Source organism: Alosa sapidissima, chromosome 4, assembly GCF_018492685.1.
Source record: "Alosa sapidissima isolate fAloSap1 chromosome 4, fAloSap1.pri, whole genome shotgun sequence".
NCBI lineage: Eukaryota > Metazoa > Chordata > Actinopteri > Clupeiformes > Clupeidae > Alosa > Alosa sapidissima.
The window spans coordinates 3,123,085-3,148,259 of record NC_055960.1 but is presented as its reverse complement, the minus strand read 5'-3'; the positions used below and the strand labels follow the sequence as shown (position 1 = coordinate 3,148,259).

At 39.9% G+C, this 25,175-nt stretch overlaps 1 protein-coding gene across 1 annotated transcript; it reads left to right on the top strand.

Annotated features, from left to right (window-relative positions):
• The first annotated feature begins 79 nt into the window (after positions 1-79).
• On the top strand, positions 80-25,175 carry lmcd1 (LIM and cysteine-rich domains 1). The gene is made up of 6 exons (XM_042090060.1): positions 80-916; positions 6,724-6,812; positions 10,093-10,348; positions 20,451-20,780; positions 24,550-24,765; positions 25,005-25,175. The coding sequence occupies exons 1-6, from the start codon at positions 890-892 to the stop codon at positions 25,137-25,139; spliced, it is 1,053 nt and encodes a 350-aa protein (XP_041945994.1). The 5' UTR covers positions 80-889; the 3' UTR covers positions 25,140-25,175.

Here is a 25,175-nt window from a genome sequence, read left to right as displayed (position 1 = left end):
CTTTCATGATGATGGCTTGTTTACATGTGCATTGGGTATCTGACAGTAATGGTCACAAGGTGGCAGAAAATGCACAAAAGCTGAACAAAGAATATCATTCAAGTTCTAAATATGATGCAACATATCTCAGAAGAAAGGGAAAGAGCACATCAGACTAGTTGTACACTACCTCCAATTGAGATATTTTAGATTATTTAAGGTATTTTAGATGATGTCCTCGTATTACATCCTTGAATTAAACTCTCTCTTCCATTGCTAAGTTCAGTGAATGTGATCGGCCAAAGTAGATCTGACTGCACAATCTACTAGACAAGTACGCTTACATTATTCATTACTAAACTTCTCTCTTCCTTTCTGCGTCTGCGTCCTCTGAAAATAGTGCTGCCCTGACAGATTTTGATGAATCAGGTGGACAGGCATTTCAGCCTGAAATTAAATTTTTACTCTACCCTTCCTTAAAAAGGCAAAACAAAGGCGTTGAGTCAAATTACAGGAAACATCCTCCCATGATTCTGTAGCTGATGTCAAAGAATGCGACCAGTACATTCTTTTCAGCTTGTATCGCATACTCACTCACGGCTTCGGGTGATGTCATGCCTTTTTTTTTTTTTTTTTTTTCGGAAGGTTGGGTGTTCCCAATTTGTAGCATTAAAACATTAAACGTTATTAGAGCGGAGAAACTCAGCTGTCTATTGGTTTGGCAACTCCATGTTTTGTTGTAATTGGATGACTGAACTAGAGAGACATTTTACCCGCCTCGTTTCTTAGGCTACATAAGCTTTGTGCAACGCATGTGTGGCAGAAAACAATCATAGCTTTACCTACCTATCGCTACACTCTGATTACTTTTGTAGAAAGTCACAACTTTAGACCACAATCAAAGAAACCAATGGATCTATCCGCGGGAATACAGAAAGTGAGTAAACATCTCGACATTCTCTGCATTAACTTGACCTTGCGTAAATTGCCTTGAGTGAATGAGTTTGTTCTACTGGTATTTGAAAAGTGTCTAACCTTAAACTATTTCACCAAGGAGGCCGTCGTAAGTCCAGGTAGCCTAGCCTATGTCAATAGTGAAAAATGCCATAGACTACTTAAAATCACCTTAGATTGATGAACTAGACTAATATTAGGTTGAGGCAATACCTACGATATGATAGATCTAATCATAATTGGAGATTAGTTTTGAGACTTGATCTGTAGCTAAACAATCCCGACAGTTTAATTAGCCTAGGACAGCTATGTTTCATAAATTGGTTCATCAATGATAAGACATCTAGTTTAAAACCAAGTTCAGAGTTGGTCCTTTATTTATATATAGGCCTATATATTTTATTTATTTCAGACGTATGTAGGCTACACGTCTAATAGTTTAATAGATTCATATAAGATGGTTTCGATTCGGTTCTAAACTAAAGGCAATTCTGTGGCTGGCATGTGTCGTAGGCCCATACATACAGTCATATTTCGGTTTGAGTGTACAAAATTGCGAGATTGCCTATTATTAGCATACATTCGGGACCCCATCTATGCCTACCTCTTGACCTGGCGAGTTAAGAAACGAGAGGAAAACAGACCGGTCGCTGACTTAATTGCCTGCTCGTTTCACTTCTGTCACATTATTTGCCGTTTGGGCCGGGTTATCAACTAACCGGACTACACAGATGGGGTACTACTGTGGCGGCAGTGTAGTAACCAGGCTATGAACAGTAACACGCTCTGATCTATGTGCTATGGACTCTACATCATGTCCTATAGTCTCTCAGCCAGTGACCTGTTAAAGCATTTGCGTCACGGTCATGAAATTAGTAAGGCACTTAATGCAAAAGTCTGAAGTCTTATCCATGTTCTAAATTTAAACTGGTCAGAACCCCCCCTCAAAATCAACATTCCTTTATTTTTGTTCTTAATCAATTGCCACAGCGGGCCTAGTGGTGCTATTCATAGGGAATTAAGGGAATAAGTTTGAATTTGAAGTTGTGTTAACAAGACACATGCATGCGTTGGATTTAGATTATGAATGTTACTATTTAAAAAAAAAAAAAAAAAAAAAATATATATATATATATATATATATATATATATATATATATATATATATATATATATAAGCTTATATCAAAGTATCTGCCAGGGTCATACTGCATCTCAGCGTACAGTGTAATAAAGTCACTTTAGTGCACACAACACAGAGGCACAGGCATGAGGATGTGCCTATTGGCCCCCAGGGTCTTTGCACATATTTGCTTTGGAAAGGGGATTATAAAAGGGTTTAATTGTCATGGACACCTCTTTGTAGGTCTGTTGTTTGGTATCTGTTTATGACATTATTTTGCTTGTCATCTTTTCAACAGTCCTCTTTATTGGCACTGTGTGAAGTGTCATTCTATTTTTGTGGGGATTTGGAGAGTTGGAGTGTGTATGAAACAACCGGGTTGTATTTCACCAGTTACTTTACATGCTGCTTATTTGTCAATTGACAACCATTGTTTTGTTGCCTAGCAGACCTGTTCACTGTGCCCTTCATTGATAACAGAAACATTAGAGGCCTATCAGACTTACCTGTGCAAGCACTAAGAATGACACTTGTCTTTATTTACATAACCCTAGGAAAATCACAAGAAAATTGTTCTGCAATACACAGGGCAGGTCCTCATGTGCAAGTTGTATTTGAATGGATGTAAACCTGCTCCATTCTTCATTCACAGTGCAGAGGGAAGTAAAATTGATTACTGGCTACATAATACATTATTAAGTAGGGTTGTAGACGTGTGCTGCCTAGGTCTATTTAGTCCCATCTGACTGCACCGCTGCCTCTGAAATGTGCCAGGAGACAGACAAATGTTTGATCTTTTTAAGGCACTTGCTCACCACCACAAAGCCTCTCATTCACACAAAAAACCTTCCCTGCAACTGAAGGAAAGGACTTTGGCTTCTGTCCCAAAAACTATAAATAGTTTCAAGACTTCAGTTTTTTTTAGAGCAAGGACTCATAGACACATTCATTCATACAAGTATGTTGTTTAGGCTGTAGGAATTAAGGCACAAAAAAAGTGTTTGCAGTCTGTACTCAAGACAGGGTTATAATCTAGACCACAGCCATTACAAAACAGAGTTTGTCAAACAGCACAGGGACGTCATTAGGCAGAGCTAAAGAGCAGGGCTAACTTGGGCAGTTGGAAAGGATTGGGTAGGCAAGAAACAAGCAAGAAGAGGAAACTTGATGAGTAGCAGCTTCTTAAGCACAACAATGGCAATGGATGAACTGGTATGATTTTAAGAGGAGTATTGGCTGAAGAGGATCATGGGCAATGGATGCTAACTCTGCTCAGTAGCATCAAAGCTACATTATTTAGGATTTTCTATTTGCAGAGACCTCACCCAGTTTATATCTTTTATGATCAAAAATTGAATATAATATTCACTCATGGTGCAGAATTAAGGTTGAGGACCTTCCACAGTGGCAGAGCTAGTGTCTGCTAACCAGGCCGGCTCCAGTGGTCAGTCCTCCTGCTGGACCCAGCAGACCCTGGTCTTGCTTCGCTGGACCCAGCAGTCCCTGCCTTATCCATGCCAGATCCTGAAGCTAGATTTGCTACAGGGTCGACTACAGACATGGTCAAACGTTTTGGCAGTGACACAAACTTTGCTGCTTCGGTTTTTGTGGTGACAATTTTTATCAATCGTCCTATATTAATCACATCTTTGAACAAACGGTTTTATATATTTATAAAGAAGAAATTGCCAGAGCACATGGGTTCTGTGACTTCTCAGGTCCACGGCATAGGCACTTCTCAGGTCCACGGCATAGGCACGGAAGTCCCTTGTGGTGACAATTTACATTCTTCCTAGATTATGACTATATATATTATAAAACAATGTCGGAATTATTTTACCTTGAAATCACCCGGATCTGACACTACCAGTCCTCTAGTATCAAGTCCGGATGTCACAGAAGTGAGCATCTATCTGAACAAAAAAGGTTAAAGCGCGGTTCGATTCACCGAGTGAGGGGGCGTGGTGATAATATTCTGAACTCAATTCAAAACTGATGATATTCTCTTGGACCAACAGTAGCCTATACGTCTTGATAGCCTTTATGTAGACAGGGTTTAGGCTACCACTGGATGAGAACGATAAATTAGGTGCTACAGAAACTATAGCCTAAGTTAAAAAAAAAAAAAAAAAAGATGGTCTTAAAAGGGCAACTTTCGATCCCCAGGATCTTGTTATTGCAAGTGCATCTTGGGGATGGAAACATGTTGCCCTTTTTGCCTTTATTGTGACAGAACAGTAAAGAGAGAAAGGAAGTGAGTAGGAGAGAGAGATGGGGTGGGATTGGGAAATGACCCAGGCCGGACTCCAACCCGGGTCCCCACGGGCACCTGGACACAAATGTGGTATGAACAAGTTTGAAAACTTGAGTCAGTTTGAGATTCAGACCCAATTGTACGGACATAGTCCGCAGGTCATGTCTGAAAACAGCTCAAGTAAAACCTAGTCTAAAGTAAAATGTGCATTATTTCACTGTTATTTTAAGAGCCCACTGTCAAGAAGTCTAGCTTGTGATCTGCCTAGTGTGCAACACAATGAAAAGAATGTGCTAGTGTGCCAAAGTCCTCAGGATCTTTATTCACTGATCTGAATGTCAATTGGGATGAGTGCTTTTTTCTAGCTACATTTTAAATTTGAACCCCTTCTCAATCAGTACTATAAAAGTAAATGACTAAATGTTAGACTCGTCATTGCCTATAAGATCAATGCCTAGGTGAGTACAGACACATGTATCCTCTGCTTGTCACACACACACACACACACACATATATTTCAGCTAATCAAGTGAAGTCCTTCTGTTACATAGATGGTGCTTGCAATCGGCTCTCATAGGCAATTGGAGATGGGCTGCCCTCGTCACACCCATGATTGATTCAAAAGCTTTTGAACCATGCGTCTGGAGTCTGATCATTTATTCTGCCGCCAATCTGGCAAAAGTGCACTTGGACACACCCCTAAAGGCACTTAAAGGAATACGCCACCCCTAGGTGAAATTGGGTCACTCCCAATTTCACCTTTTCAGATGCCAGAAAATAGTTCCAAATCTAAATTGGTCTAGTAAATCCCTTCGTGTTCATTTGCATTGATATTTGTACTCGATGTGAATGTACAGGTTACGAGAAATAATTATAAAAAATATTTTATTTGATTCACTTTTGCAACGATATGCTAGCTGGAATCGCCGGATTACAGTGACTACGCTAAGCTAAAGCTAACCGGGCCGTTTCTAGATTAGGACAATGGCTGTGTCGGCTATAAAACGCTTTGGCTCACTCATCCAACTCTAGGGACTGCGGGGAGTGACCCAATTTCACCTACAAAATAGGACTCTCTGTTTTCTTCACCTGTGAGGTAACCATATAAGAATTTATTAGCACAACAGTGACCCCGGTCTTAAAGGAGAAATCCGGCTGATTTTTACATGGATCTTGATCGCTAGACGTCGCCGAGTACTGTTGATAGAAAAAAAAAGACCAAAATCGGTGCTACCAAACTGGAGTAGCTACAGCTAATGGCCAGTACTCCCAGTCAGCTACAATGCTCGGTCTGGGGGTATCATCTAAATGTGCCTTTTTTGCCTCTTAAAGCAACACCAAAGATTCTTTTTCGTATTCGTAACAGGATGAACGGCACTTCTGCATTTATTTTGCAGCCCTCTATCGGCTATAACCACACTATGCAAGTTTGCCAGATCAGATAGCGGATCTGTAGTTCGAATGAGACATAAGAAACTACAAATTCGACTTGCTTTACGGCAAGCGTTACTATAGCCGATAGGTGGAGTAAGGCTCTGGGTGGAGCGTACTCGGCAGGTACATATTTTGAAAGACTGTATGCTGCGGTAGGCTAAATTATTTACCACAGCGGTAATGGACAATTCCGCTTACAACCTGTAGGGGGACCGAAGAGGAAAAGTGCTTTGGTGTTGTTTTAACAGACTCAAAATGTCATTAGAAGTTCTGTGCAACATGAACAGGGCCCTTTAGTGACAAAGCAATGCATTTTCAACTCATGAATTGTGAAGGAACTGTTTGAATTCAAAGTTTGTACTGTCACATACCTCAGTTTCCATCAGTCGCTTCCAGGAAAGCCCAAGACAGTCTGTTCGCAACGCAAACTTGAAGTTTATTTCCCCTACAAAAATAGGTTGCACTGTAATGATTATGACCATATAATGACTATGTAACTACATGGAAATGGTCCAAAGCTTACACGTTACTGAAAGCTAAGTCTATTCTTGTGCTGAAGTATCAAGGGAATTCAGTTGTTGCAGGAAAAGGCAAACAGACAGTATAAACTTTGAATTTAGATGGTTTCTTCACAGCTAAGTAGAAAATGCATTGTTTTGTCACGTAAGGACTCATTTAGTACAGACCTTTTAATGACGTATTGAGTCTGTTAAGAGACAAAAAAGGCATGATGCCCCCAAACCTAGCTTTAGCTGACTGCGAGTACTGGCTATTAGCTGCAGCTACTCCAGTTCGGTAGCACCCATTTTGGTCGTTTTTTCCCCTATCGACAGTACTTGGTGACGTCTAGCGATCAAGATCCATGTAAAAATCACCAGATTTCTCCTTTAATAAAGACACCAACAGTATGTCCAGCAACCTGCTGTATGTTAAAAATGCTCAATTCAGTGGGCTGTTTTGTTTTTATATTGCTATCTAGATGTCAGTGGGACAGCCTACAGTTGGTGGTGCCATGATGTGCCTGACGTGTAAAGGGGTCTGCACTGGATTTCAGCCGCATTCCTGGAGGTAATTTATTGTCCTTGCTAAAAACGTATAGAAAACCTGGGAAGCTTCCTTCCCCATCCCAGATAGCAAGAGGCTGGCGGACCACTGTTGGTCTATTGGGGGCATAGCTGGCAGTCCGCTGGCATTTTGCTCATCGGTTCTCTGGTCGTCCGCTGGCAGTTTGTAGACAAATTGCCCAATATTTTGCCACTATATTTTGTCCGCTATCTGCCAATCAGATTTTGCTATCTGGGATGTTCCTTTCACATTTGCAGAATGTCTCGTTACATTCCTCGTGGCCAACTCTGGATTTCCAAATGCCTTAAAAATGACACATGTAGGGATATTTAGCACATTCCCACCTATCTGGCATGAATAACATAGTTGTCACAGAATGATTCTACATGGTATTTTAACTAATTCTGTTAACAGTTACTTGTAACATGTTCCTTTCAAGGGATAATTGACAAGGTAATACAACCTCAAATCAGAAAAAGTTGTGACGTTGTGTAAAATGCAAATAAAACAGAATTTGATAATCTGCAAATCTTGTAAACCCATATGTAACTGTAAAAAGGATAGACAACATATCAAATGTTGAGAATTAGAAATGTGATAAATGGTAAATATATGCCCAGTAAACAATTTTCGGTTGCAGGATGCAGGAACGTTCGCTGCTAATTTTCCCTCATGGTCGTTCAGGAATGTTTTCTTGACAGCGCCATAACGTTCCTTCATGGTTAAATCTTTTGGGAATGTTCGCGGAAGGTTCTTTGAAACTTTAAAAATCGTAGCCTACTAAGCGGGCACTGAGTGATTTGATTTGGGAGATATATCAGCCTACGATAGGAGAGAGATCAAGTGCATGTATCAAATCTAATTGTCATTCATTCATTGTTAATATAATATCAAAACACCAGCAAGAGAAGGCTAAACTGTTTCATCCATATTATTTAAAATCAAACAATAATAAATGTGGCAACTGACTTTCAGTGCATGCTTGGAACTAACTAAAGCTAAGTTACAAAATGAACCTCAATAGAGACGCTTCCAAATCAGCACAGCGCCGGTACTTTATTGAATCCAAGGTCGAACCAGACAGAGATCTGGGAACGTCAGTTAAAGGATAAAAAATGTATCCTTAATATAACCATCAAGGAACGTTCCCAAAAGGTTTCCTGACAGTTGCACAAAACTATACCATTATGGAACGTTCTAGGAACGTCAGTTAAAGGATAAAAAATGTATCCTTAATATAACCATCAGGGAACGTGCCCAAAAGGTTCCCTGACAGTTGCACAAAAACAGCTGTAGGGGGACTTTCTGGGAATGTTCTCTGACGGCTACACAACACAATACCTTTAGATGACATTCCCAGAATGTCTTTTAAAGGTTAAAAAGGAATGGAATGTTGCGTGTTTGCTGGGTGTTTAGTTTGAATTTCATGCCAGCAACACGTTTAAAAAATAGTTGGGACAGGGGCAACTAATTGCTTGAAAAAGTTGTGTAAGGAGGAATATTTCACAACTAATTAGGGTAACTGGCACCATAATTGGGTATAAAAAGTTCTCACAAGATTTGTCGGGCTGCCGTTCTTGAAGTTGCATGGGTAGATTTCTCGGTAGGGACTCGCTACGTCTATAGCTATGCTCGGTGAACGATTCTAGTTTGTTTACCATCAAATTAGCTTTGTAAAGGTGAAAATCTTGCATAGTCTACCTTCAACATGAAATTGCAAAGAACTTGGGTATTTCATCATCTACAGTACATAACATCATTAAAATATTCAGAGAATCCAGATAAATCTTTGCAAACAAGGGACAGAGCTGAAAAACAATATTGGATGCCCGTGGTCTTTAGGACCCCAGATGGCACTGCATAAAAAACAGACCTGTTTCTGTACAGAAAGTCACAGAAAGTCAGTGTATAGGCTCAGGAAAACTTCAGATAACCATCGTCTGAGTACAGTTTGATTCTCAATTCACAAAAGCCACCATGCAAAAGAAGAAATTGTATTTAGACATGATACAGAAATGTCACCGTCTTATCTGGGCCTGAGCTCGTTTAAAATTGACTGAGGTAAAGTGGAAAATGGTCCTGTGGTTAGACCAATGAAAATGTGTAATTCTTTTTGGAAATCATGGACACTCTGTGCTAAAGAGGAGAGGGTCTATCCAACTATCCAACTTGTTATAGCGCTCAGTTCAAAACCCAGCATCTAGGACGGTGTGGAGGTGCATTAGGCATGGGCATCTTGCACATCTGGCAAGGCACAATCAATTCTGAATGATGTACACAGGTTATGAGCAACATATACTGCCATCCAGACAATGTCTTTTTCAGGGAAGACATTGAATATTTCAGGAAAACTATGCCAAAATGAATTATGCCCATATTTAAACAATATGGCTTCATGGAAGAAGAGTCCAGGTGCTAAAATGGCCTGTCTTCAGTCCAGACCTGTTAAATTGGGTGCAACATGGAATGAAAAAAATGATCAAGAAGACCCTTTTGAGCAGCTGAAATTCTATATCGGGCAGGAATGGGACATTTAATTCTCAACTCTAGCAAGTGGTCTCCTATCTATATATATATATATATATATATATATATATATATATATATATATATATATATATATATATATATATATATATATATATATATATATCTTTATATGAAAAGATGAAGCAGCACAGTGGTAAACATGCCCCTGTCCCAACATTTTTTAAACATGTTACTGGCATCAAATTCAAAATGAACATCTATTTTCCATGAAATAGTCAAATTTGTCATTTCATGTTTGAAATTTGTAGAATCACATTCTGTTTTTATTTGCATTTTACACAACGTCCCAACTTTTTCTGATTTGGGGTTATGACTTGCAACAGCTGTCTTAAGTTCAAGCAAAAGAAACTCAACTCAAGAGAAGAATGTAACCACTGCTTACATGTGTTTACCACACTCCATAAAAGGCCTAACCTGGAAACAATTATTTTCCCTAAAACTGAGTTGATTTCATATGGAATGCAAACAAGCTGTACAATTTATCAAATTTGTCTATTTTTTGTTTGACCCTTGGCAGCGCCTTCTTACGCTTCAAATAAATTTGCAGTGAACCAGTCAATTGCCAGTCAAACCCTTTTGTGAACACAACTTTTAAGTTGCTAGCAGATTGCCAGTGATGCAAGCACACTGTGTTTGCATCAAAAAGATTGGCTCTTTTGTCTACTAGTGAATAACATGTTTCAGCAGTATGTAGACAAAGAGGTGAGTAAACTGAATGACTGTGCTGTTTCAGGAAAGCCTGCATAGTGTGCCACTGCAGCCAAGAAGAACATACCCCTAACTCTGACTTGGAGGATGACCGGAAGATGGGCTGCTTGCTGGCAGACTCTCGGTATAGTCACCTCACAGCCAAGGTCAAGGGTGGCGATGGCTTGCGTGTGTACAAGCGCAACCGCATGATCATCACCAACCCAGTGGTGTCACGCAAAGACCCCACCTTCCACACGATCACCTATGATTGGGCCCCTCCAGGCCTCACACAAAAACTGGTAAGAGTTAACATATTTGGCCATTCTCAGCAATCTGTTATAAAAGGATATCATGTTATGGTGCAAAGGGAATTCTGTTACAAAAGGAAATACACCATTTCAACATGGGGGGAATAGCTCAGGTGTAAACAATAAGGTCCAACCCTGACTTGTTAACCAAAAGTGGCTGATGGCTAGAGGTGGGTCGGTCGCGAACGAACTAGTTCGTTCGAACGGGTCTTTAAAATGAAAAACCTAACTGGTTCGACTTTCCAGTTCTTGTTCGTTCTTTCATTCGTCGCTGAATCACACTGACCTAGTGCTGCTGTGAATACCTATGGCCCAGCTTCCTAAGGCGAGAGCCAAACCAATTGTATGCTGTTGTCTGTATTGTTTCTAAAACATTCTCATCGAATTAGCCAATGAGGGGCATGACAGCATAGCAACCGTTTCCATGAAAAAAAACAAAATAAAAAAACAAAAAACAAATGGGCTAGTAAGACTAGTGGGAGAGCATATGATAAAAAATAACGATAATGGTTTACATTAACAATTCCATTTTGCATTTCATTTACATTTACATTTAAATATCTGTCTAACGGTAAATGCATGGGCGGATTATGAACTTTCGGGCCCCTGGACCCAGATGTATTGAGGGCCCCCCACTAATTGTCGTATGTCGACACTAATTGTCGTATGTCGTATATGTGAGAGGGGGGGGGGGGTTTGGGGGTCCTCCCCCAGAACATTTTGGTAACACTTTACTTGACGGGTGAGTTCATAAAACATTCATAGCAGCTGTCATGAACTGCACATAAAGCATTTCATGAGACATGACTCAACATTCATACCAAACCTTTCATGAATGTGGAAGACAGACTGATGAGAACTTGGAATTATCCTTTTAAGTTAAGTCTTATGAAGACAAATTTACTCAACGCTCTGGCAGAAAAATGTGCTTGTTTTTAGGACAAATTTCCTTAAAGCACTGGCAGATAAATTTGAATGTTTTCAGGATGAGATGTCTTAAATTAAGTCAAATGATTTTACGTGTAAGCGCTAGGTAAGTCTGTTTATACTGAAAACAATACCAACTAGATGTTTTGATATTAAGATTATATAAGATTAATGACACTTGGTTAGATTTTATTAGGTAAGCAATTTTTGCAGTGTGGTGGCCAATTTATGTGATTTAAATGATTCCTCATGCTCTCTGAACCACTTTTCCATAATTTCCATTCAATTAGCCAATTGACATTGTCATCCTGGAGTATGCTGGTGTCGTCAGGGTATATGATTGCTCATGGCAGTGCATTTAACACAACCAATGGCTGCGCTGATGGCGACTGGGTTAAACAGATATGATGTGTATTTTCTTTGGAATTGGAATAAACATATATTTAAAGGTGCTCTAAGCGATGCCACGCGTTTTTTAGGCTAAAACATTTTATGTCACTGCAAACATCACCTAACCAACCGCTAGCTGTCTGTGTCCTGAAAACACTGTAAAAAAACGCGATCTCTGTGGACAGCCCAGGCTCCAAAAACGGCAACAAAAACCACCTGGGCAAACCTAGCCCATAAAAACATAACAAACTGTTCCAGCAAATCACAGACGAGATGTGCGTTTAGGAGAGTTTCAATTGCACGGGAGCAGCACGGGAGGGAGGGGGAGGAAGTAGCGAGCTAGCTCTCTGTTTTGTTTGAAAGTCAACAGAAGTGACGTTACCCGGCCAGCATCGCTTAGAGCACCTTTAACCTTTTTTGCAAGAAAGCTGTGTTTGCTGCACTTCTGAAAAGATTTGGTAAGTTTAAAGGAGAACTCCGGCCAATTTTAACACAGAGCTCAGTTGATCATGTTCATGGAATACTGTCGGTCAAAAAAAATGTGAAGAAAATCGGTGCCATCTGGCTAGCGGATAAAGCAGCCAAAGTGCCTACAAGCTATGCTATGAGGGCATGTACTAAACTGTGCCTTTGTGCCTCATAACAGACTCAAAATGTCATGACAAGTGCTGTGCAACATGAAAAGGGTCCTTACATGACATTACTGTACGTGTTCAACCCAATAATTGTGAAGGAACAGTATAAATCCTGTGTTTGTAGCCTAGGCTGTCAGCCTACCTGTTTTGCTCTGATGCTTCCTGTAGCCTAAAGTCCTTTTCCCATTTCCACAGAAACCAAACGTGAAGTTATACTGATGATTTAGCATTGCAATGTTTATATTAATGACTGTAACAATATGGAAACTCCAAATGAGAGCTGCAGCTACACGCTACTGAATGGAATATGGAGGACCAAAGACGACAGTATAAGTAAATAAATGCAGAAATAAATGAGATATTTTCCCCCCCGGAACATTGAAAGACCAGGCTGAATGAAACTTTATTTTCATTTTGATCCGTCACCCAGCCGCCACTCCGGACCCCGCAAAAGCAGGGTAGGCAGAACACAGTTTTCTGTGATATCTCGAAAACTGTAGGGCCTAGGATGACCAATTTTTTTGTATGTTGGTCTCAAGGGGCCATGTCAACCCATCCCATAATCACTCCTTTAAAGTATAGTGCCACCTAGTTAAAAATGAAAAGGCAAAAACTTGTAATCACAGGTATCTTTGGCTGACGTTCAAAACTGCATGAAATTTGAATGAAATTTGAACCAAGTGCATATTATTTCCATGCGGTTTGGCCTTTCATTTAAACGAAAACAGAGGTTTTATCACTGAAAACGATTATTTCTGAAAACTTAGGGCAAAGTGGATATGTGAGAAAACTCCCGTTTCACTTTCATCAAGGGAAAACAGTGTGTTTGCATTGTGACATATCTTTCCCGCGTTTGTTTGAAATCTCTGATTGTCCACATGTTTGCAACACCCTTCCCAAGCTGTTTTTAGCATCGGTGTGAACGGAATTATTTTTTTTAAATAAAGGAGGGGACATATCTGTTTTTCCAAATAAACTACCCTGCTAGGCCTACGTATTTGTCTTAGATTTTGTTATTGGGTGTTGTACAAGATATTGACAGCGCATATTGAGCCCCACCTCTCAACGCACACATTCCTTGAAAATTAACTTTATTAATTTAACAGTTGAATTGAAAACCGAATTGTCTGTAGTCTCCTTATTTCATGCGACTGCTTAACAAACTTGCAACAATGTTTTCTTCTTCTACACGATTCACGCGAATTAAACGTGAAGCTTATGCACGGCCGGCGCCATCGACTGGTCTGGCATATGCACTACAGCACATTTAGCCGGTTACACCTCTGTGTGTGCATGTGTCACACCTTTAACGGAAGAGAAAATTCACCCGGCGGTTTCGTGTAGACGTACCCTTAATGTTATCTGCAATGAGCTAGGCTCCACCCCTTCACCTGAGTCTATGGGCGAGGTGAATACGTCTTTGTACATGGTGATGAGCTGTTGCCTGCCAAGTGACCCAAGCATAAGGCCTTCCGCTCTGTGGAGCTCCTTGGTTATGGTAAAATGCATCAGCCCAAGTCATTCACATCCATCCAACAATGGATGTTGGTGCGTTCGACTTCTTGCATTCCTGCGCAGATCTGGCTGAGTCTTACAATACAAACATACATCACGTTCAGCCAGATCTACACAACAGTGGAAGAAGTCAAACACGCCCACTGATTTGGTGCTACCGGAACACAAAGTAAGGCAATGTGCTGCCTTAAAAAACAACCCTTGTTATAACCTCTCTGTACACTTTCAAGGTTTACAATACTTTGGTTTGTCTTTAGGGACCCTATATAGGCCTACGCTACCACCGAAGTGTAAGGCTATTTTGAGCCTAGTCAGTGGGTTTGAAATAGCGATATATTTTGACGTGGCTCCATGCCTGCTGCTACAGGCTATAAACCATTTAGTTACTAATGCAAACAACGGTGTAGCTCAACTCCTCTTAACATAATTTTGCTCTCAAATGAAAGCTTGAACTCCTTATCATCCATAAATAGACCCCAAATTGTTTTAACTCAGGATCTTTCCTTTAATATAAAATCAATATGCATAGTAAAGAAACGATCAGACACGATATAGCCCTATGCCGTGTAGGCTATTAATTAAATCACATCTTGTAGATTGCACTCAACTTGTCTGATACATAAGGCGACGTGACCTTAAACACCAAAATGTGATCAGGCATTTCAAACCTCCACATTATGAGAGTTTTAATGTCTAGCAAGCAACAGAAGTTGTTTGAATAAGAATAGTTCATCAAGATTGCAATCCCCGTCAATTTTGTGAAGAAGCTGAGGAGCCTGAATCCTTTACATAACAGCCTCTTCCATCTCTCCAACAAGGAACGAGAAAAAAAAATCCTTTTGCAGTCTTCCAACGGAGAATAATCCATAAGGACATTTTTATAAGATGCCTAATTTAGATTAGCCCCAATTTGAAAACTTTGATGCATTAAAAATGAGCAAAGAATCCCACGATTTCGGTTCAATGGCTTTCAGTGGTTGCTTATTATTAATCCGTGAATAGGATTATGGAGGTATCACTTAAATTCACAAGATTTAAGAAATCCACTGTTACCAACCATTACAAGCTAGCTTGTTGGTAAGGGGTTGAAATAACACTCCAAAATAGGCTACATTTAGAGAATAGGCTTGTCTGATAGGAACACTCGTGCATGCATGGCTCAGATATCAGACCAGCAACATTTTGTAGATAAAGCTATTGCTAATTTGCATCTTTGATTTAGGCTATGGATCTCCCCTTGGATTTTAATAAACTGAAAGCATAACAAAACAAGGTTAAGTTCAACATGTCAAATAGCCTGGCTATCCATGATTCAAAATAGCCTACTTGCCTTAGAGAAATAAGTAGGCTTGTCTATTGGTTAAAAAACCACACATTGGTCATTGCAATTGAAAAATACCGTATCGAGTTTGTATCGTGTCACCAAAGTGTACTGTTTAAACATGTGGATGCTTGAATGATGGACATGGGCCCAACGTTTCAATAAAGAGGAATGTGTCTGTTGTCCTTATTCGGGTTGGGACCCAGGCCTCTGACCTTTACCATTTCAAAGACATGGCTGTCACTGGTCTTATTTTAGCACAGTGTTGTAATTTATTCTGCCCAGGCCTGAGCTAAGCACTAGGTGTTAGTGCTGCTGTTTCTGGTGGCCCTGTGGGACCCAAAGGCCAGGATGCATCAGGACAGAGATCTGGACCAATATCCCTTGGTGTTTCCATCTTGCCTGTGGCAGCAATGATCTATTGCTTTAGAGATTAGAGCAGAACGTTGATCCCGTAATGACTGAGCAGTTAAAGCAGGCTGTCATGTCTTTCATTCTTTGGATTTAATAGGTAGCAATCTTGCTTCAGTATTTGGTTGATAGATATTGTAAGCAATGGTGGCTGTAACCATAAATGTTAGTCTCTGATTGTCTCTGATTGGAATTGGTTTTCCCGCAAGTGGAAAATGTTTGAGTTTGGAGCACATTTTGGACCCTAATTTCACTAACATGCAAAGAGTAATTTTGGACATTTTCACACACTCAGTGATGCCTTTTGGCTATATCAGTTGACACGGCTGATCATATTAATGGTTACAGTTCACAGTCAGTGTGTCCTGGAAATGTTTAGTAGCAGAAGTTAAGGTTGATAATTATCATGAACCTGTCTGTTTCAATATTTCGCTAAAGAAATACTTGTAAACTATAATTGCCACTAACAAAGTCTAAACAAATGTCCTATTTTGGGGCCCTTAGTAATGGCAAACAAAAAGTTAAACACAAATCTATAAATCGAAGCCAACATTCCCACATACAATGTATAAAATCAGTAACAAAATAACAAAACAAAATCAAATGTAAGATTTTATGAAAGACTTTTTTAGTTATCATTAACATTGGTTGAATTAATGCCATAAAAAGGTTTCGTCACAAAATGGTGATGCAGTCTTTGTTATTAATAAATGTTTTAATTAAATTAATAAATGTTATTAAAAACAGAATATGACTATTTGCAAATCATGTTAACACGTATTTAAAAACCTGGAGGAACATTCCACAACTAATTAGATTAATTGGCAACTTGGTTTGGTATAAAAATTGCTCTTTTATTTGTGACTGAAGCATTGAGAGTAGTTAAAGCCTCTCAGTCAACGGGTTTACAGTACTTGACTTATCTAAAGCCTTTGACACAGTGAACCACAGTGAACCTGACATTCTATCTACATTATTTGAGCTGGGAATTTCTGGGGAAAACCCTTAATTGCTTTATTTCCTACCCCAGAGGATGTTCATTCAGTGTATCTTGGCAAGAAGGGGGGTATCAAGGTCTCATGACCTCACCACAGGTGTACCTCAGTGATCAGTATTGTCAGCCTTTCATTAACTTTAAGGGCTCTATCTATGGAGCTAAAGTTGTCTCAATAATATTTGTATAATGCGCAGAGGGGGATCCACAAATATTTCTTGATTTGCATGTGTATTTTGATATCTACAAATAAAAAAAACATATTTGTAACTCGTATATTGATTTTTACAAATATAGATAGCATTTGTAAATATAGATAGCATTTGTAAATAAAATGCCATTTGTAAAACCGAAAATTTCATTTGTGAAATGTGATTCTGCATTTGTGGATCACCAGCACACGCATTCTTCGCTTTCCAAAGTTACGTGTTTTTGAGACGTTCTTCGCATGAAAGTCACATAAATCCACACGTAAAAAAAACATATTTGTAACTTGTAAATTGGTTTTCGCAATGTAGATGTGTATTTGTAAATGAAATGGCATTTGTAAAACTGAAAATTGCCTTTGTGAAATCTAATTTTGCATTTGTGGATCACCAGCACACGCAGTTTTTGTTTTCGCATTTGTGGATCAGTACACGTGTTTTTGAGACAATCTTTGCGGCAGAGGAGCCACCCAGATCCACAAATAGCCAACCTCTAATTCGCCTGCTGACAGACTTTCTAATCCAGTAGATGGCAGTGTTGTTCTATGGGATTCATAACACACAGAGCTAGCGAACCTATCGTAAACGTGCTAATTACCAACCATTTCGTTCGAAAATTCTAAAACAACGTTTTTTAATACTTCAAAATAACATTTGTTAAATGAACCTTATATTTTTCAGTAGCAATAGGTGTGTAGATTTGAACAAAATCTAGTTTGGTTCTTACCGGGGCTTTTACTGCCTGAAATATCCGATTTTTTTTACCACGCTCAGAGTTTAGTGCTGGGCTGGTGGGTACTTATTCCCAACCTTTCTCACTGCACATCAACGGTTAGCCCGAGAATTCTCGTCGTCGCAATTCAAAATTCCACTGGAGCTCCAAGCGGATTTGTACAAGCAGCCTTACAACACTGTTTACAGCTCTTCGAGTCACGGTAAAATGTAATTTTTGGTACATAGCTAATTTAGATAAACTTATGGTGTGGGTGCTTGCGTTTCTTTAGGAATCCGCCGACTTGGTTTGTATAGAAATGAATATTAAGTGACACATACACGTAAGAGTTTGGACATACTGTACGTGACGGTTGGTAATATATGACGTTCCTATAGTTCTCACAGTAAATCTAACAAGTTATGCCTTTTACAACAAGCTTTTTGATGGAAAAGTGGTTTAGAATTACGAACTTTGAGTTTGTTTATCGTTACCTAGTAACCGAGGCTTTATTATTGCAATTTCGAAATGTACAAGAAATGCAGTAGTGCAGTGGTTAGAGGAGCGAGCTTTGACTCCAAGGATTGTTGGTTCAAATCCAGGATCAATCATTTTGCTAGGCCTACTTTTACAACTTTTGTGTTAGCATGTAAATATCCTGTCCAACACTAACATTGGCAGAATGATTACTCCTGGATTTCAACCAACAATCCTTGGGGTCAGAGCTCGCTCCTCTAACCACTGCACTACCGCATTTCTTGTACATCACGAAGATGGAGTACTGAAGTCTGACGTAGCATTTCCATGACCGCAGAATCACTGGATCTAAACAACAAACTTTGTTCGAAGTGGCTTAAATAGCATTGAATGTAGACATGTGTAGTGTTTCTCATACATTGACTTATTTGTGGCGGCCCACCACAATATCAACATTGACCACCACACAATGATTTTCCAGGTTGTACTAAAAATTGTGCTTAACTCTAGTTAGCATCATATCCATGCTGCGCTAATTTGTTAAAAACTGCTGCATTCAAGTTAATTCTGCAAACCTGCCACCACAAATAGAATTCAATTCTGTGGGAAACACTGCATGTGGCATCATTTCTAGCTAATAAATTGTTTTAAATGTAGGCTATAGCCAGTTAAACGTGCTTTACCTGCTAGGCAGCAGCTTACCCACATAACACGGATTCCCTGGCAGGTGTAATATAAAGAAACAAAATTCCAGTGGATATTTCACGTCTTCTCAAAGACTGACGGCTGTTAAGAGTGACGTTTTTTGCTTAAAAAATAAAGCCAAAACACGTCCGTGAATTTAAGGATTTTAGCCGCATGCTGCGACTTTACATACTTATCTCTTTTACGGAGGAAACCCATGCTAAAATAAAACTCTGTAGTCACGAATTTGATCGTGTTGGTATAAATATATGTTGTAGTATGTGATTCCTACAGTGTAAAAAAGTATACTAACATCTTAGAAACGTTGTAAAATGATTGAAATAGATTAAGAAAGCCACGCTAATGGTGTTATCAATGGTTAGATTGATTTGTTTAGATCCAGTGAAATTGCTGCCTTGGCAACGCTACGTCATAGCTTCGGTACTCTATTGCAATACATTTTAAGCTCTATTATCATGGTTACCCATGAAAACAAAAAAACATGGTCAAACTACAGTCATGGTTACCCAAAAAACTATGAAACCGAAAAAACATGGTCTCATGGTCTCTCCGAAAAAACTCTTAAGCAGATTCACGAAGGTGTTCTTAAACCTCAGAATTGTTCGCAGTTTCGTTCTTATCATGATGAATACCATTTCTTCTTTGGTTTTAACACTTTAACACTGGTTTTAACAGCCTCGGTTGCTAGGTAAAGATAAACAAACTGAAAGATCGTGATTCTTGATTTCGCTTACAAACTGACGGTTTTATGCGTTCATTTACGGTAATCAAATTGTCTTGCTCATGTAGTGTATAATATAAGGTAGAAATGAAAGGTGGTGTATCAGCCTCAATTTGTGTGCACACGGCCCTGCAGTATCATGCCCTTTTATGGGGATTGACAGGGCGTTTACCTATGCTAATTAAGAACAATTGGCACAACCCATCAACTTAAGAAGAAATGGTATTCATCATGATGAGAATGAAACTGCGAACAATTCTGAGGTTTAAGACTCTTTACTATGACAAAATAACCATGTTTTTTCGGTTTCATGGTTTTTTGGGTAACCATGACCGTAGTTTGACCATGTTTTTTTGTTTTCATGGGTAACCATGATAACCATGGTTTATCACTATAGTTGATAAATAAGCACCATGCCCCGCAGGGGTGCTGCTAGAAAATTTGGGCCCTATGACAGACAATAATTCTGGGCTCCCTGTCAGTGCTGGGCTCTTAGAATTGTCCTGACTTCCCCCCACCAGCAGCACCCCATATGCTCTGTGTGAGGATTGAACTCACAACCTACTACCTACATGTACCTGCTACCTACCGTGCTAACAAGGCTTCAACTGCAGATGTCAGTACGGAGATCTCATGGTTAATCACTATTGTTTTATCATGGTTTCACTGCAGTTAAACCCTAACATTACCATGGTATAAACCATGGCTTTCCTCAGAAGGTATAAACCATGGCTTTTCCTAACCCAACTTCATAGTTCAAAAAACACTGTAGTTACACGGTTACCTTGTTAAAGCCATAGTAGTACCACAGTCACCATGAAGTGCGATAGGGGAACCATGGTGGTACCAAAGTTACAATGAAGAACTATGCATTAACCATAGTAGTACCATGATTAGGAGCATGGTGATCATCACCACCATAGAGTACCATGGTAAAACCATAGTTACTGCATTAAAACCATAGGAAACCATAGTGAATTTTCTTAAGGGTTTGACCATTCTATTTTTTTAATCTCAAAGACCTGTGACCTCACCCCCTTCTCTCTCTCTCTCCCTCTCTCACCTGCTCTCTCCACAAGGCTATGCAGTATATGGAGCTGCTTCCTGAGGAGAGACGTCCAGTGGCAGGCACTGAGGGAGCTATCCATCGTCGTAGGCAGTTGGTGAGGCAACTCCCTCTCCATGATCATAATCCTTTGCACTGCCACAACCTGTCTGATGCAGAACTGCAGGCCATGGCCACCTTTGTGAAGAACTTTAAGGAGCAGGTTTTAGGTGTGGGGGAGGTATCTCTGCCTGGGGAGAGGGAGAAGGCACAGGAGAAGAGTGAATCTCCTGCAGAACCAGCTCAGACGATACAGCCCATTACCAACGGCACTTCGGAGAAGAGTGATAAGAAAAGTGAATATGTGAGTCTGCCCTACTTTTCTCTCTCTCTCTCTCTCACTCACTCACTCTCACTCTCACTCACACTTGTGCATACAAACAAATTAACTACATAATATTACATAACAGGCTCTTGAACATGATCACCATCTCTATAGCTTTCCTCAAGTCATCAGGGGCCTCATGTACAAAGACTTGGATTTCAAAAAGTGTGGATTTCATACTAAAACATTGCGTACGTGCAAACCTGGGCAAATGCGTGAAGCTGACCCCATTTATCACAGTTTTTGTGGAAAGCTCTTCAAAATCTGAAATGTTTGATAAGCCAGTCATCAACAATCGTGTAACCAAATATCGGCGCTGTGTATAGGTTTCACATTCCCTTTTCATTCTTATCCTTTAATAAGTCTACAGTTGTCATTATAGATAGGTTGTTGCATAACTTAGTAGTATTTGCGCATGTTGCATGTCCATTTATCTAGAAACATAGGCCTACTTCAAAGTGTTATCATTTTTAATAACCCACATTTCACAATATACTGTGCAAATAAAGGCCTAGACTCGCGATCAACTAATGTTGTTGCGCTGCATTGCCTCTAAGTGCCGCCAACTGACGATACACATTGAAAATGTGCGTACACCAGGCCAGACATGAAGTTGGCGTGGAGGACCGCACATTCTCACGTTCAAGTCAGTCTTCGTACATCCGAACGTGAGCGCGAGAAGTGGCGTATGCAGCATTTTTGTGCGTATTCAAGCTTTGTACATGAGTCCCCAGGTGCTTACTCTAAATCAACCATACTTGTGTTCATTGAGAGTGTGAATTGTCTTTACAGTTTTTCTCAGTTGCTAAAACACTAAAACCCATTGTCTGTTGTCAATACCTTAAACCATTTCACATGGACACAATTTGCAGATCTCACAATTTTTAGCAAAACTTTGAACACATTCTCATTCTCAAAACACATTCTGCACTCTAATGCACATGCATCCATACTGGTAAACACAAGTGGCAAAAATGAAATAGAAATATAAACATGTCGTTGATTAAACACTCAAAATTGATTTCACTTGTTTCAAATGATGTGACAAAACCAATATAAGCCAGTTCAGAGAGGTTGTTGGAGGTGGGAATGAGAATGGATAGAAGAAACTATGTGAGAGGACGAGTGCATATGCGAGGTGGGGGACGAGGATGAAAGGGAGGATGGCAAAAAAAGGATTTTTATTGGACACTGTAGAGTGCATTGTAGGCTGTATACTGTACAATACTGTAAACAAATCGTATGGCCCTGAACATTGTGCCTTCCATTTGTTTACAGTACTGACTGCTCAATAGATTTTGACTGGTTGCAAGTTCATATTAATAAAGAACAAGAATCAAAGGACAAGTTTCTGAGATGCAGGGTACTGTAAAAATAGGGGTACAAGGAGGAGGAAGAACAAAAAAAGCAAAGAGCAAAGCAAAGTTCATCAAAAGACAATGACGGAAAAATGAGAAATTTGTTTTGAGATTAAAAATGTACTTCTCCCTGAGAACTATATGTTTTGAACAATGTGTTTTCTATTTTCTGGTTTATTGTTTACTGACTGCTTAATAGTGTATATCATTTTGATCACTTTGAAACGTTGATCTTTGATCACACTAAAACTGTTTTGAGGCGAAAGTTTGATTTTGCAAGAAGAGTCAGAGGTTTTGTAAATAATGCTTGAAGCTGAAGTTTTGTGTTTTAAGAAAATAGAGCAAGGTTGTGTTTCAGCAATTGAGAAAAACTGTAATTATACCTCCGCACTGGCGATAGCCGTGGCCATAGGATTAAGTTTTGGAGGTCAAGGAGGTGGAGGTGAAGTTCAAGGTCACTGTGACCATGAAAGTCAAGAATGCCTTGAGGCACATGCTTCAAATATTGTAGGAATGTTTAATTGGACTCTAAGATGAACTGATTCATTGAATTGATGAATTTTGGAGGTCATAGGTCAAATGTCAAGGTCACTGTGACCACATGTATGCCCCATTCTCATGAACACAATATCTAAAGAATGCATTGAGGCATGTTCTTCAAATTTTGTATGAATGTTAACTTGGACTTTGAGACGATCTGATCGACTTTCGAGGTCAAAGGTTAAAGCTCAAGGTCACTGTGACCACATGTATGTCCCTTTCTCACGAACACGATATCTACAATGCCTTAAAGCATATTGTTTGGTATGAACATTCACTAGTGAGATTCCTTTCAACTCTGTGGGCCCTATTTTGACGATCAGAAACGCAGCGCATAGCGTATTCTTATCACGACACAAAGTTTATTCCTATCTTACACTCAAATTTTTCTCCATGCTCTTCTTGTGGGCAGCCGTGGCCCACTGGTTAGCACTCTGGACTTGTAACCGGAGGGTTGCCGGTTCGAGCCCCTACCAGTGGGCCGCGGCTGAAGTGCCCTTGAGCAAGGCACCTAACCCCTCACTGCTCCCCGAGCGCCTTCGTTGTAGCAGGCAGCTCACTGCGCCGGGATTAGTGTGTGCTTCACCTCACTGTGTGTTCACTGTGTGCTGAGTGTGTTTCACTAATTCACCGATTGGGTTAAATGCAGAGACCAAATTTCCCTCACGGGATCAAAAAAGTATATATACTTATACTTACTCTTTTATTACATGATGCGCCCAGGGGTGTGGCAAATAACAACATAAGGTGTGGTCTGGCACGTGATCTAAAAATCACTATCTTACACCATCTAAAAAGCATTACGCCACTGACCAAGAAAAACCTGGTCTATAGCGAAAGGCGTATATGAAGCACAGCTGAAGACGCAGTCACGAGATGCAAGTGTAACGGATGCCAGCTAGCTTAGCTGTGCTTGTGGAATGTTGGTAAACCTCACTCCCCGACGCCTCAAGAGTGCTGCTGGCATGCAAGCTAGTAGCCTGTGCTTTTAGCTCAACTGTCAGCACGCTCGCCTACCGATCCGAGGTGCTGCTGTTCGCGGGTTCGAGTCCGGGCGTGTGCAGGGCTGAATCGTGCAGGTTCAACACAACGCAGGTTACATAAGCAGCAACTCCTCTGCAGAATAAATGTTCTTAGGTTTTTTATTCAATCATTCGAACATTATTGGGGTAAGTGCTTTTTTCAGGCTATGTTTTTTCGATGGTAACCCATTGTCAGTCAATAGTGAAAGTAATTAACTGTGTATAACTGTTTTGTCATTGACTATGACACCACAGTGAAGTTAGTTTCACTTTGCCTATGAGTTCAAATAATAGACGAGTGCAGATGCGTATAGCCTATACTCTTCTAGTCACAAACAATTTCAGTTAAGCATTGTTTAGTGGAATACCTGTTCCATACGGTCTCACATGCAAGCAGATTTCTTCAAATGCGCTGGTGACCATCAAAATACCGATGCGGGAATCTCTCATTGTTTTAAAGGATGTTACACCCAAAACACACCCATGACTGATTAAGAAACATAAGAACCACCTTTTTGAGCCAGGCGTCGACGTTTGATAACAAAACCACCCCCAATGTGGACTGGACAAACCCCCGAAATTTATTTAAAACTATTCACCAGTGACCATGATCGCCAATATAGGGCCCTATAATCTATATCTATATCTATTCTATATATATATATCTATATATCTATGTATAATCTATATTACTTGCCTTGCGACACACATGTTTGTCAACCAGAAATTCTGTGTGGAGGCATATCATTGCAACTTGATCATTCTGGTTTTATTCTTTTTATTATCATATATTATTATATGTAAGTGTGTTGCTGTGTTTCTTGCCAGAGGTGCAGTGGCTGTGGGGAACTGGCAGCAGAGGACAGTCTGGTGGTGTATGCTGAGAGGGCTGGTTACCAGAAGCTGTGGCACCCCACCTGCTTTATATGTGCAGAGTGTGGGGAGGGGCTGGTGGATCTGGTGTACTTCTGGATAAACGGAAGACTGCTGTGTGGACGCCATTACGGCCAGAGTGGGAGACCCCGTTGTCCTGGTTGTGATGAGGTAGGGGTGGCAATGGTTATGCATGTTGTGATGTGAATGTCTAATGTTTTACTGAGCCACCCTGTAAATGTAGAAATTAGAAAAGAAATCTGTAGTTAAAAACAAATGAAAAATATGAAAATGTAGTGTAGTTATATTTTCAAATCTTTGGTAATGTATCTTAATGTTATGATGTGTGTTTTGAATTGAAAATATGTCCGCTATAACCTGACTCTATCTCCCTGTCTATTCACCCACAGCTGATTTTCTCTGAGTTGTATCATAAAGGAGAAGATGGGCAGTTATGGCATAAAGAGCATTACTGCTGCTGGGAATGTGGTCAGAAACTCAACACTCCATGTGGTTGTGCCAACAGAAAGCTTAGACCTGTCTGAACGGCTGCTCAAATAAACGTAGATGTGTCCATCTGA

Bases quoted from the DNA above. Each gene is read 5' to 3' on its own strand.
- lmcd1 (XM_042090060.1), top strand. From the start codon at position 890: ATGGATCTATCCGCGGGAATACAGAAA. The intron at 917-6,723 runs GTGAGTAAACAT...ATTGCTATCTAG, and splicing joins TATCCGCGGGAATACAGAAA to ATGTCAGTGGGACAGCCTAC. The intron at 6,813-10,092 runs GTAATTTATTGT...GTGCTGTTTCAG, and splicing joins TTTCAGCCGCATTCCTGGAG to GAAAGCCTGCATAGTGTGCC.